This window comes from Vulpes vulpes, chromosome 13 (assembly GCF_048418805.1).
Source record: "Vulpes vulpes isolate BD-2025 chromosome 13, VulVul3, whole genome shotgun sequence".
NCBI classification, from domain to species: Eukaryota; Metazoa; Chordata; class Mammalia; order Carnivora; family Canidae; genus Vulpes; species Vulpes vulpes.
In genome coordinates, this window is record NC_132792.1 from 125,923,921 (window position 1) to 125,938,894 (window position 14,974).

Here is a 14,974-nt window from a genome sequence, read left to right on the forward strand (position 1 = left end):
ATTTATATCAGTGTATGAGGCGGCAGCTAACACTTATTTCAATTATAAATTTATGCTACTGATTTCTCCAACTGTACTTTCAGGAACAACTGTCTTAATCATTTTCCTTGGAATTTACACAGAGTTCCAGAGTGATAGATAATGGTATAGGCCTGGTAGGCGAGCTGCTGGGGTTGAAAACCTGCTTCTATAAGATGGCAGCTGTGTAAATGACCTTAGAGGATCATTTTACTTCTCTGTACCTTGGTTAGCTCAGCTGTAAGACAGGGAAGGTAACAACCTGTACCCTCTTGAGCTCTGGGTGGGGTGGGGGACACTAAATGAAAAGCAATGAGCTCAAGTCTTGGAACACAGAAGGGATTCGTAAGTGACAGCCACAGCCCTGAGCCATTACTTCTGTTCTTATTTTTTTAAAGAGGTACTGCATGAGCATGGTAACCAGGCGGATCTTAAGATGGATACATTCTTAATCTCAGAGACTGATGCTTTTAGGTATTTAGAAGACAGGTTGTAAATAAGAGGCTACCTGTCTCTCTGCTCCTGTAATACTTCATCTGGAATCTCCCTTCTGGATCTTTTCATTTATCTTACCAGCTTTTTGTGTATTTTCTTTTCTTCCCTACCACCCTGTAAGTTTCTATCAGAGGCATCACCTTTTAATTATTGAGAATGCTAACTTGGAACTGTGTGTGCATGTGCATGTGTGTGCATGTGTGTGTGTGGTTTTTATGCAAGCATATTTAAGTGAGAGTATGGTATATTTTACCAACTCTACTTGAATTGTTAGAATGACTATCATTTGATTCTGCTATACTTAAATATGTATATGCATACAAAGTTAAAAATGAAAAAAGCTATTTCTATCTTTTCTCCATCTTACACTTTTTACTCTGATATATTTGAGAATATATATATACATATATATGTATATATTTGTTAATTAATACTGGGCTTTGAAAGAACAGTCATAAACTTGTAGTACATTGGCCATCCCTATAATGACTTACTGAGCTCTAATTCTTTGCAAAGGGCTGAGCCAGATGCTCTGAAAAATAGAACATTAATAAGACCTCTCATCCCTCATTTGAAGAATAACACATTCCAGAACGTAAGAAAAGCAAGTACATAAAACCCTTCAGAGTATTAACTCATTTTTTTCAGATTTTCATTGTCCCTGTTTTGAGTAATTCACTCAGGATATTAAGCCTTCAGCTCTGAGTGGAAAGGAGGATTCAAAGGGAGACACACTCCTCTGGTAGTGGGGCCATCTGGGAGGGCTACAGTGGAAAAATCAGGATTTCAGAGAGACCTGAAAAGAAGGTAAGATTACAATAGGGCTAGAGAAGGTCAAAGGGGTATACTAGGTGTAGGGAATAGCAAAAGGGGAGAAAAGCTCCAAAGTGCAATTTGGCTTGTGACATGAGCCCATGAGAATGATGATAAAACTGGAAGGCTGGGACCCTGTCCTGGAACGTTACCCATGAGTGGTCTAAACCTCCTGTAATAGTGTAACACCAGGGAAGGTTTCAGGAGCAGGTGACAGAGTCAAGACAGTGCTTATGAATATTCAATTGGCAGTGCCTGGTGAGAAAGACCAGAAGGGTCCATGACCCTTGTGAGAGGTTAGCAGAGCCTAAGTTATGATGAATGTAAATGGTAGGTCTCTGAAGGATACCTCCAGAAAATCTCTCTGAAGTTCAAACTAAGAAAACACCTTTAAAAAAGAAAAATTATTTATTTATTTTAGAGGGGGTGGGTAGGGGAAAGGCAGAGGAAGGAAAGAGAATCTCAAGCAGACTCCCAGCTGAACATGGAGCCTGATGTGGGACTTAATCTCAGGACCCTGAGATCATGACCTAAGCCAAAATCAAGAGACAGATGCTGAACCAGCTGAACCACCAAGAAGCTCCCTAAGGAAACATCCTAAACAAAGAATATTTCAAGCAAATTAAATGCCTAACACTGGGAAATGGGCACTTCGTCATGGGGGGTCTTCAGTCACCATTAGGATCACTGATGATTAGAGCTAGATGGAAACTTAGATATCAGGTTATAGCCTCATTTTATAGGTAAGCAAGCAGGTTCAAAGAATTAAGCTATGTGTCAAAAGTTGCAAAGATGGAGAATGCCCAGGAGAAGATTCTAAAACTCGGCTTCCTCAATGCTCAGAGGCCCGGGGACTCCCCTAAGAAAAGCAGGTGACTGTTACATCATTCTGTATTCTTTTCTTAGGACTGATGATCCCTTTAGTCTCCTTGGCTGGTGGTGCTCCACTCTCGTATTCTAAGAGCATGACCCTCTTATGTTTTCACCTATTTCCTTGGCTACTATGGCTACTACCAGTAGCTTTACGTAAAAGCATCTAGTAAAGTGCCTCACGCCTTGACCTTTCTCCTCACACTGGGCCTACTCTGCACATCTCCACCTGATTCCCAAAATACAGTGTATTATTTTCCTCTGTTATTCCTTTTAAGTCCCCTAATGGAATTAATGGCTCATTCAGTTAACACAGGCTAGAAAGTCTGGAATCACCTTTAATTCTGGCCTCTCTCATTTGCTACTCTAAATGCCTCTTAAAGATGATATTTCCGTTCCATTTTAATGGCAAAGCCATGCCCAGGACTTCATGACTAGCTCCTGGACTGGGGCTTATACTCTGATCGGGGTCCCTCAGTCAATGATCTCTTTCTCAGGCAATCTGTCTTCAATTACCCTACATTTACCTTCCTTAAATCCATATTTGAACACCTTAAAGTTCAAGCTCTCTTGCTTTCTTACTTGAATTACATAGCCTCCTAACTGAAGGGTTGATAAATTGTTTCTGTAAAGGGCCAGATGATATTTTAAGGCTTTGAGGACCATACTCAATTCTGCCATGATAGTCCCAATACATAATGCATAAAGGATAATCATGGCTGTGTCCTATAAAACTTTATTTATGGGTATATAATTTTTATGTGTCACAAAACATTATTTTTCTTTTGTGTTTTTCTTCCCCAGCTATTTAAAAATATAAAAACCATTTTTAGCTCATGGACAAAAAAAGACAACAAGCCATATTTATAGACTGTAGTTGCTGACTCTGCCCTAACGGGTCTTCCTATTTCTTACATCAGCTCTCCAAACTTACTCTCCACACTGCTGAGTCAGAACATCGACCCAAACAAGTGATCATGTCAACAGCCTTGCTTAAAATATATCAAGAGTAACCCATTACTGTCAGAATGGCCAAAACTCCAGAATATGGACCACAAGGCCCTGCCTCTGGTCCCTGTTTGCCTTTCCAGGCTTACCCCCTGCCAAATACCTAACCTGAGTGTGTCCCATCTTTATGCCTTTGTATATATTGCTCCATCCACCCAGGTTACCCACCCCATCTTCTTCCATTTTGCGAATTGCTATTGAAGAGCTCATTAATCAAAACAGCTTCAAACGTCTCCTCTTCCAGAAAGCTTTCCCCGTCATCTTCACCTCCAATGCACAGTGAGCCAATTCTTCTTCCTATGTGCTCCTGTGGTAACTTTATTTCTATTACTGCATTATTATGATACTTGATTGTAACTGCAGTAGCAGAGTGTGAGCAGCCTAAGGGGAAGAACTGAATTTGATGATTTTTTTTTCTCTCGACCCAAGAACCTAGTAATGTTCTTGAAATATAGTAGGTGCTCAATAAATATTTGTTGAATGAATGACTGTTAAACTTACCAGTTGGGTCTTTCAGTTGGGTTTTTTCCATTTTTTAAAGTAACCTCTCTGCCCAACGTGGGGCTCAAATTCCCAACCCCAAGATCAAGAGTTACATGTTCTACCAACTGAGCCAGCCAGGAGCCCCTCTATCTTCTATTTTAAGTCTAATTAGACAACAAAGAGGAAAAGACAGATGAGTGATAGCTGATGTATCTTTCAGATACAGATGATCTATAGATTAATACTCCAGTTTTTCAATTTTCTTTGCCCTGGAAGATCTGCATTCTTATTTCATCATTACTTATAACGTGGTTTTCATATTTGATGTTAAACTTTGTTTAGACTATGTCATTCGAAATGTTTAAGTGAAGACTAAGCTACCTGTGTGGTATTTACTTATTTTGGCTGGTCTACACAGGGAAAGAAAGACATAATGTATCTCAGCCACATACTTGAGTATACCGAATCAATAAAGACTGTCTAGGAAATGCAAACTCTTAAAAAAATATCTATATATATATATAGATATATCAGAAATATTTAGCCCAACAGCAAACATACATTTTCAGTACAAAAGAGAGATACATGCAGTTCTTTGCATTTTTAATTGTCATCTTTAAATTTATGAATGTGGATTTTATAAAACACAAACACAGACTAAATGTAAAATGCTTACAAAAGAGTGCTGCACTCAGAAAATGGGTAATTAAGTTTTATTTTCCGTAAAACTAGTTTTCAATTTTTGTAGACTTGCTGTAAATAAAGCTCAACAGAAAGAGCTTTCTATGGAACCAAGCAAAACCGTTTTTCTCAAGAACAAAGGAATTAGTTACCACTAGCCCATTTTCAGCAGTTGCTGTACCTTAAATATGCTCTATTTGCAAGAAACTGGTCTTGTCAGACAGTACAAATTGATACTGCACAGAAAAACTCCCTGTAGGACTCTGACTTCAGAAATTAACTCTCTGAATGAGACAGGATGGCAGAGGGGACAAAACCAGCATTAATATTTATTTTCTGAGGCTCAGCCACACTGAGACTCTGAAAGCTGTCCTATTTTTGTGGTTTAATAAGTGCTGAGCACACAAATGGTTGTCTCCCAACAGAAGTCTGACAGAAGAAAAACTATTAACTATCATGATAAAGCTAAATTTTGAAACTTCTGAGATGAAATAAGCCATAGGAACTATGTTAACATGACGTTCTTAGTTCTATAAGACAATACTTTGAATGGGTGTTAAAAGAACGGTTATCATTCTACAGTATTAAGGAGTTTCTTCTCATAAAAGTGTTTTATCTCTTGGGATTTTTCCAGATATATCACATGTGTATAAATGATTTTTCTTGCTTGCTTTTTCCCTTTTTCTTTCTTCTGGTCCTCTTTCACTGTTTAAAAGGGAAGTTGGCAAACCATTTGGGATATTATCATAACAAAATGTTTTTAACAAAGTTTGATTTTTAACAGAACTGGAGGCATCTTAACACTAACCCAAAACTTTGGGAGGTTCACCAACCTCTAAAATATTTTTTTTCTCCAAATGCAGGCTGTTCAAGTGGTGCTTTTCTCCATCTGTTATCATACCGTGCTCAGAATTACATTGTCATATTTAATGTAAAAGGGATCAGTCCCCTTTCATAGTTTAAATGCAACATATTACTATGATTAGAAGACCAGTATTTTTCTAATTTATGAACCAAACCAAAGCTCATAAACTTACATGTGTATTTAGATGAAGTTCTCTGTAAAAACTGAAAAACTCTCAGAACTGAACAAACCCAAACGCTTGATCTGAAATATGAAAAACTGTACTAAAACCCGAAGTGAGAAGAAACCACTTATATGGGAGTGTAAAATATCTGCAACCTCTATTTGAATTTTTCTCTGTGTTTGTACATTTGTGTGTATGCGCGTCTGTGTGTCTTTTCCACAGAGTAAATTATAGAGTGCTTGCTATCTAAAATGTCTCCTTGTAACCTAGGGCTGAGCTACATGATCCCTAAATTTCTACGACATTAATAATTACATTGCAGTATCTTGGTGACAGAATCCATGTAATCTGAAACCACAAACGCACGGTTACAATCATGGTCTGAACATGAACGGTGTCAATCAATTTCCTCTCCCAATTTCATAGCTCCTTAGGTCTCAGCGTCCTTACCTCCCATTAGTCCCATCTCAGCGGGCATTTCAGGAAGTCTTTTACTTTGTCTCTTTCACCACTGACAGCATCTGATTCTCTTCCTAAATATATCCCTCGGATCTTTCAGTTCAACATTTTTATTAGACACAGAATTAACAGGAGAGGTAGTGGTGATGGTAGGAGAAATATGTCGTGTTGCTTATATTGGTAGAGAACCACCTAAATATTTGAGCCTTGTAGATGGAAGGTTTTGTAATATATCAGTAATTCCCTGCCACACTTATCATTCACATGTCTGGGTGTTTTGCTTACCACATCTCCACTTTTCTTAATATGCCTGAAAGCTGTGTGTGAATTGAATGACTAAGACGAACTCTAACAACTGTTTGGAAGCCGGTGGCAAAAATCAGCGGAATGGAATTGGTGCTCTGGCGCGTAATGGGATTAGGGAGTACCTGGTGAGGTGCAGTTGGTGCTCGGATTCGCTCAGCAGTTCTGTCAATTTCAGGCTTTCCTCTCTGGCCCGGGCTGCCTTCTGCTGCTCCTGTTCCAAGTGCTGCTTGCTTTCACTCACTTCTAATCTCAATTTCTCGATTTCCTTAGGTAGAGAGGAGAGGGAAAAAGCACCCATGTAAACTCTATGCACTGGAGTTCAAAATGCTCTCATTTTTAGGTTTGTCATGAGTTTTACTGTGATGAAAAATTATTAGAAAATTTAGGCTAGCTTCCATTTTATGACAAAGGGAATTAACACAGCCAAAAATGCACATTAGTGAGGTTTTTTGGATCGTCTAATTTCAGAAATGAAATGATTAAATGACAGTGGTCAAATGGAGAATCTGCACTTTCATCCTTAAGCTTCAGTCCCTTTAAAAAACAATGTGAACTTAAAAATGTCACCACTTTAAAATAGAACATTTTCGTTTGTGAGATCCGATCAGATCCATGTAGTGATTTATATCAATATGTGATTCTATTCTGAAAGGTATATTTATGGTTTCATTGTGATGTTTTGAAAGCCAAATTAAAGGGTAAAATAATACATCTTTTAGAAAAATGTGAGTTGTAAGAGAAGGCATGATTATGATGTTCAACATTATTTGGAAAAAAATACTTTAGGAAAAAACATAGCACGAGACCCTTTAAGCTTTAGAGTACATGAGATTTCTGAGCTAAAATAATATTTACACTAAAATGGCACTAAAAAAGGTAACAAAAGCACTCTAAGATTAATAAATATAAATATCTAAAATCTATGAAAATTTGTGATAGTTTATTCCTTGGTCTCAGGATAAAATTATCCTTATCTTACTGAAACTCAATATTCCAAAGCAAAAATAGCTTATATAGAACACAGTTTTTAATAATTTATACACTAAAGTACAAATATTTATCGTATAACATATATAATTTTTTAAAAAAATAAAAGATAAATAATCAGACTGTTAAAACCAGAAAAGCAAATAAAAGGGAAAGTAAAAGGTAGAAACATTTTCAAATTCAACAGAAAGCAAGAAGTAATTTTAATTCACAAAAAAAGCAATCTCCTTTTGGAAAACAAAATCATGTCTAATAAAGAGTTTTAAACTTAGTAATCAAGTACATTTCAAATTTCCTCTTGTCATTACTCAATATGCTGAACACTCTCCAAGTACATTTAATACATTAGGCAAGATAAGCAATTATTTGTTTTTTGACATTTATTACACTATATTCAGTTTATCTCCATCAAAACTGTGCATTATCCACAATTTAATAAAACAACTTATAACAAGTTCTCAAATATGGTTTCATTTTTAAAAACTTATGTAATAATGAGCCTATCACTTTCATTCAGAGTAGATTTTCTATATCTTTCAGATCAGAATATTAAATGAAACTGATCTGTTTTTGTAAAATATTTCAAACTGATAGTTATACCAATTTATTTCTAATCCCATTATTTAATATAATTAAAGATATGAAAAAATATAAAAGTCTATTAAGTTTTATTCACCTAACATTTATGAAATTTACAAAAGCAGATATACATAGAATTGGAATTATATGTTGACTTTAAAATTTCAAAAATTCACTCATTAATTTTGTACACAGTGCTTGCTCTATGCAAAAAACCATACTACTTGAGTATTATGGTGGGCTCAGAAAGCTTTCATCTCTACACTTAGGAGTTAACATTTCAGATGGGTAAATGAGACATACACACACATACACACATAAAACTATCAAAATACAAAGCACTTAAGAAACAAGTGAGTAGTAGAGAAAATCTGTGTTTCAATAGGTCAGATTAGGGATTTATTAGCATGGGCAAGAAAGGAGGGAAAGAACGTAAGGACATGCTAACTCATAGAATAACAGGTGGGACCTCATTGTGAAAGGTCTTGACTTCCAGATTAATAAAGCTGTATTTTTTTATAGATAATGGAGAGAGATTAATGGTTAAACAGATATTCCAAATGAGAGTAGCTCAGCTTTAAAATAACTGGAGTCATGTTTATGATCAATTTAAGATGGCAGAGACTGGCAGAAGGGAGACCACGAAGAGAGTTGCAGTATTTCAGACGTGAGAATAGAGACACCTCAAATAAATGTAAAAGGAACATGGTGAATATATGGAAATAAAAGGAGAGATATCAGGAGACATCAAAGAATTACGAACTAAGAGAATAGCAAAAAAAGACAGAAAAATGTGTAAAATCCCAAAATTTCTTAAAAAGAAAAGATGTGACTATTTTTATGAGCACTATGTGACAATAATGAGACATACAACCTTCTATTGGTAATTAGGTTTTGAATATAAATCAGCTGTTTTCTTTCTTGTTCTCATGTAATAAAAAGTCAGAGGCCGCACTGAAAGCCAGTCAAACACAGAAATAAAAACATGGACTCTGCTTACTATGATGAGCACTGGTGTTATACCTAAGTGATGAATCACTAAATTCTACACTTGAAACCACATTAACTAGAATTTAAATAAAAACTTGAAAAACAAAACACACATGGGCCCCAGAGTCAACACAAATCAGGGTTTCAGACACAGCTCTAACACCTTCCAGCCCTGTTACCTTGGACAAGTCACTCAACTGTTAAAGATTCTTCAGCCTAACATGAGACTGGTGGCTGTGGCAAGCTCCCAAAGCTATCAGGAAGATTAAATGAGGTGCTGAGTACTTAGCAGAGTGTCCAGCACATAGTCAGAGCTGAATAAAACACAGCTAGTGTTATTATTACTGATTATTTTCTCTACTGATCTTTCAAGAACAGCAGAGCAGTAAGTAGAAAAACTGACTGCAGGAGGATATATGGCTACATTGAGGACTAAACAGTTCTTGATTTAGTTCAATAAAATTTCCCCCAGAATTTTGATGAAAACTGAATAAAACTTTATTATAGTTTCAAAATGCAAAAAGCATTTTTCTTAGAAGATGGAAAATTACTGCCTGCTTCTGATTATCTGGGCCAGAAAAAGAGCTTATTGGTGCAGATCATCAAAATCAACAAATAGTCTAACCAGCTGGACCAGGGCTCAACACTTACTCCCTGAGTCAGGAAAATCTGCCATGGCACCAACTCCAACAGTTAGAAGAGGAATCTATTGCCAGAAATGCCATGCTCCCACTGGCAGGATAACCCTTTGCCTCACCCAACTAGGTCAGCACTACTCCCTTGGCTGTATATAGTGGTTCTGGGATGAAAGACCAACAACACTCAGAGGCCAGTTGTACATTAATCCCAAAGTACTCCATTAACCTGCAGTGTCTACAATGCAGTTTGATGTGGCCATCTTTTGGCTAACTAGGCAAAGACAAGTCCAGATAGCTTTACACTTTACCAAAAGATATACTTCAAGTCATGAATGTAACCACCAGAACAACTAAAAGTAGAAACTTGTTAAAAGTGGCTTTCTTAGGAGAAGCGCACCAACCACAGGACAGGGAAAAAGAGAGACTTTTTTACTATTTATTTACAGTCTTCTATACCATAGTAAGTTTTTTTTTTCCTAAACATGGACATACATAACTTTATTATTTATGACATTTTCGTATCAGGGTAATTTCCTGATTTAAGTCAAATAGTACTCAACTGCTCATAACAAAAAAGGGCAGTGCCCATACTCTACACCCTGCACCCATCTCTAAGCCTGATCCTCAATGGCCCACCCTATGCACTCTTCTGATACTTATCTTCATATTTTATTTTATTTATTTTTTAAAAGATTCTATTTATTTATTTATTTATTCATGAGAGACACAGAAAGAGAGAGAGAGAGACAAAGACCTAGATGAAGGGAGAAGCAGGCTCCATGCAAGGAGCCCGATGTGGGACTTGATCCCAGATCCGAGGATCACACCCTGAGCCAAAGGCAGACACTTAACCACTGAGCCACCCAGGTGTCCCATTTATCTTCATATTTTATAGGACATACTTATAATGCTATTTCTTCATTTTGTAATATTAGACATTATCATTGATGTCCTACAGTAAAGAAGTAACAATTTAAGTCACTCAATAGACCTATCTCATCCTCCCATCTAACAATTCTGGTTAAATCATTAGTCAGCAGTTCATTTACATTATAATGATTATAGAAATATTATTCACTCCTGAGACAAGTCTTATTTTAATTTTTTATACAAGATTTTATTATTTCTGGAATTAATTGCCTACTTTTTAATAGCTTATGTTTTAGGTTACTGACATTTTTTCCCCCAATGTTCAAACAGATCTGTCAACTACCCATCAGCAATATATTTTTTTCCAACAATAAAACACATCAGACAAATTTCCAGTTCCTTTAAAATTTTCCTCCTAGATATATCCTTCTTGGTGCCTGTGTCTGTCCTCATTGATCTCTGTCTTGGGTCAACCCTTAGACATGATCCTATTAGAGGTTCCTGCTTTCTGGCTGGTTAAGTTATCCTGTTTTTCAGTTTACTTCCTGTTTTAGTTAAAGTATGTTTTCCAGATAACTTTCATAAGAAAGAATATATGAATAATATATTTTAAAAGTATTTGTATGCCTGAAAATATCATTTTTCTATGTATACACTTGACAGTTTGGCTAGGCATAAAAATCTATGTTGAAATTAATTTTTACTCAGCATTTTTAAGGGGCTACTCCATTGTCTTAAAGATTGCAATATTACAATTGAAAAGTCCTATGCCATTCTGATTCCTAATACTTGGTCTGTGATTTGCTTGTCTCTGAAAGTTTTTATAATAATTTCTTTTCTCCTGCCATTTTGAAATTTTGCACTATTGGACCTTGGAATGAACGTTTTTTCATGCTTTGTGCTGGCTTTTCAGTAGGTCTTTTCAATCTAGAGGTTTGTTCTCTTCAGTTTGGGGAATTTCTCTTCTATTATTATTTTAAAATATTTTGATGTATACATTTTAATATTTCCTCCTCTTGAAGCTCCTGGACATGGATTTTGTCTCCATTGCATTTATCATCTAATTTTCTTCCATTGTCTCATTATCTTTTTATTCTAACTTCTGGAAGATTCTCTTGACTTCATCTTGCAAAGTTTCTACAGAATTTGGGAAAAGATTTCTACCACATTTTTCATTTCCATGAGATATTTCTTGCTTTCACTATTTCACATAGCATGCTATTTTTATCTTATGGATACAATATCTTACCTATTAGAACATTATAGTATTTAAGTGTTCTCTTCTACTCATTATATATTGCCTCAATTTCCTTTTTTTCTGCTTGTTTATTTTAAGACAATCCCTTGTGCTAAAGGCTTTCTTCAAATAATGTTATTTTAAACCCAGAATGAAGCTGTAAACAAAAAAAAAAAAAAGTTTTTTGGATAATGTAATAGTTTACATTATTGTTCAGAAAATTTTTACTTTTATCTCCCTTCCACTGGAAATGGAATACACTATCTCTTCCTAATGACTTTGGACTTGGCCATGTGATTGCACTTTGCCAATGGGATTTTTGCGGCTATCAGGTAAGCAGAAGTCATACATATGTTTATGTGTTTTGGCTTTGCTCTTGTATTGTGGTGATTCTCTATTAGAAAAGCATGCCCTGGACAGCTACTACCCCTTTTGCCTGGACTGAAGAATAAATACGTGTGGAGCAGAACCAAACCCAAGCCACAGCCCAGACAACCTACAACCCATAACCTGAAGCAGAGCCACCTAGTCAAATGAAGCCTAGATTAGCCAAATCTCAGTTGACCTTAAGATTCATAATATGAGCATAAATGATTGCTATCATAAGCCATGAGTTTTTTCAGTAGAAAATGATTGACAAACCACTCTAAAGGAATATGGAGTATGAAAACTGTCTATTCCCTTAGGATTTTATTTGATCTTTAAAACAGCTGCATGAAGCACATAGGGTGGTTGTCCCTGTTTATACAAAAAAAAAAGTTGAGGATCAAAGACATTGAATGATTGTCCATAGAAGTAAATCTCAGCCTTAACCCAGATCATCTGACATTACTGCCTCCACACCATACCATTAGTTAAACAATGACTTTCAATCTTATTTGTTTTCTTTTCTTTTTAAACAAGACCATGGTAAGAAACCCATTTTACATCACAATTCAGAAACATGTACATTTCACATACACACTTCTAAAATTTTTTTAAAAGATTTTATTTATTTATTCATGAGAGACACGGAGAGAGAGAGGCAGAGACATAGGCAGAGGGAGAAGCAGGCTCCCTGCGGGGAGCCCGATGTGGGACTTGATCCTAGGACCTTGGGATCACGATCTGAGCCAAGGGCAGACGCTCAACCACTGAGCTTCCCAGGTGCCCCTCACACACACACATTTGAATAGAACTAGCACTTAATAAGACAGTATTAATCCTTACTTTGTGTGAAGTGCTCAGCTATGTCCTAGTCCTTCTTGTTCCATACGCTTCTTTAAAAAAAACTTTTGGTTGCAAACTATAATATTGTTTTCTCAACCTTGCAATTTGAAAAGCATTGTGTATTTCTGATAAATAAAAAATACTTTTTAAACATAAATTAAGTAGAATCAAATAAAGAGTCTTACTAAGAGAAGCTCTATGATACATTTCTCCTGATTTCCTCATTCAGAAAAAATATCTGGAAAAATGAACATAAAACCCATCTGAAAAATTACATGTCATCTTAATTCTAAAAGAAACTTTACCTGAAAAGAAAGTAGCATGCATGAATGATTTTAATCCAATGGTTGTGATTTATCCCTGCTACTAAACATTATGTGACTTAAAAATCATTTAATAATTTTTAATATAGGATAACTTCGTTGTATATGTGAGGAAGAGAATAAGGAGAAAAGGGGAAAAAAAACAGAACAGTAAGAAGATCAGAACCCAAAGTTCTTGCAGAGTGAGAAGAACTTGTGGTTTTGAAGATGACAAGACTTAACAATGTGAACTTATCACTCAAAAACCAATGGATGAATTCAAAGAATATATTTAGAAAATAAAATTGTATATGATACTAACAAACAAAACACATCAATACATAACTTGGGAGAGGAATAATAGTTTCTGTCAAGTTCTGTATGGGTAAAAACAATGTACTTACTGGAAATTTAGTATGTGCTGGTTGACATTTCTATTAACTTACAAATGTTAAGGATGATTTTACCAAATCACTAATAAGGTTTTGTCTGGAGCTACCCGAGCTACCTGTGGCTATTTATTTATTTATTTATTTATTATTATTATTATTTTTGGCTATTTAAATTTAAGTCAATTAGGGGCAGCCCAGGTGGCTCAGTGGTTTAGCACTGCCTTCACCCCAGGGCCTGATCCTGGAGACCCTGGATTGAGTCCCACATCGGGCTCCCTGCATGGAGACTGCTTCTCCCTCTGCCTGTGTCTCTGCGCCTCTATCTCTCTGTCTCTCATGAACAAATAAATAAAATCTTTAAAAAATTTTTAAGTCAGTTAAAATAAAAAGTTTAGTTCCTCATTTGCATTAATCACATGTTAAGTGCTCAATATGGATTATATCTGCCATACTGGACAGTGCAGGTATAAAATATTTTCATCATCACAGAAAATTCTATTGGATAACACTGCTCTAGAATATAGCAATATGTATTTCTAAGACTCACTCTCCAAACTAGACTCTTAGAAAACCAGCCTATATGAATAAAAGGATATTAAAGGAGGTAAAAAAGTCATTTAGAAATGGACAAAACTGGTTATCCTTCTTAGTGTAGTTGATATGGAAGGCTGTTGCTACCATTCTAGAAGTTCTGTTCGTGGTTATCATTGTTGAGGGCACACAACTTTGATTTAATATGTTTTTATTGTAGGTCTAATAGTATTAGTGATCAGCAATCATCATTTTTGAGGGCTTACCCCGTGTAAGACATTGTCTTTGTATTGCTACAGGTAGCACTCTGTATTTTTAATCTCATTTTGTGTTTGTGACAACCTTATCAAAATCAGCATCCTATTCCTGTTTTACAGATGGGAGAGCTGAAGTGCTCAGATGTTTAGCAACTTATACAAGATTCTATAGTTGCAGAGCTGGGATTCAAAAGTGGGTTAGTATTGGGATGCCTGGGTGGCTCAGCGGTTTGGTGCCTGCCTTTGGCCCAGGGCATGATCCTGGAGTCCCAGGGTTGAGTCCCACATCGGGTTCCCTACGTGGAGCCTCCTTTTCCCTCTGCCTGTCTGCCTGTCTGTTTGTCTGTCTGTCTGTCTCTCTCTCTCTGCGTCTTATGAATAAATGAGATGTTAAAAAAAAAAAATCCAAAAGTGGGTTAGTCTGATTTCAAGTTCTCCAGTCTTTCTACTAAACTACATAGGTCTCCCTCTCTTAGGTCTTAAGAGAAGACAAAGAGGAAATGATGTAATATGCTTTCTAAAACCTCTTGACCAAAAAAAAAAACAAAAAACAAAAACAAAAACCTCTTGACCTACAATTCAGAATGGAAAACAGATATTGGAAGAAGTGTAACTCAGATGGCCTTGATCAAACATCACACCAGCAAGTACGACAACTGGGATTTGCAAAGCCCCAGCCAAAATTCACTTTGAAGAAGCATTTCTCTTTGAGAATTTAGTGGTGCTGATCTCAAGAAGTGGAGTGAGGTGTGTTTAGCCTCAGGTCACAGTTTCCATTGCTTACAACACAGTGACTCCACACTAGCATAAGAACCAATGTG

The 14,974-nt window shown here is 36.1% G+C and overlaps 1 protein-coding gene across 9 annotated transcripts in view; it reads right to left on the reverse strand.

Moving 5' to 3' along the window:
• SDCCAG8 (SHH signaling and ciliogenesis regulator SDCCAG8) overlaps positions 1–14,974 on the reverse strand; it is a 241,697-nt gene that overhangs the window by 119,617 nt on the left and 107,106 nt on the right. For all 9 annotated transcript variants that reach the window (XR_011996324.1, XM_026003400.2, XM_072732861.1 and 6 more), the window contains one exon: positions 6,284–6,426. Coding sequence is in view for 8 of the 9 variants with exons in the window: in XM_026003400.2 (XP_025859185.1) it covers positions 6,284–6,426 (143 nt within the window). In the remaining variant the exon portion in view is untranslated. The remainder of the gene's footprint in view (positions 1–6,283; positions 6,427–14,974) is intronic.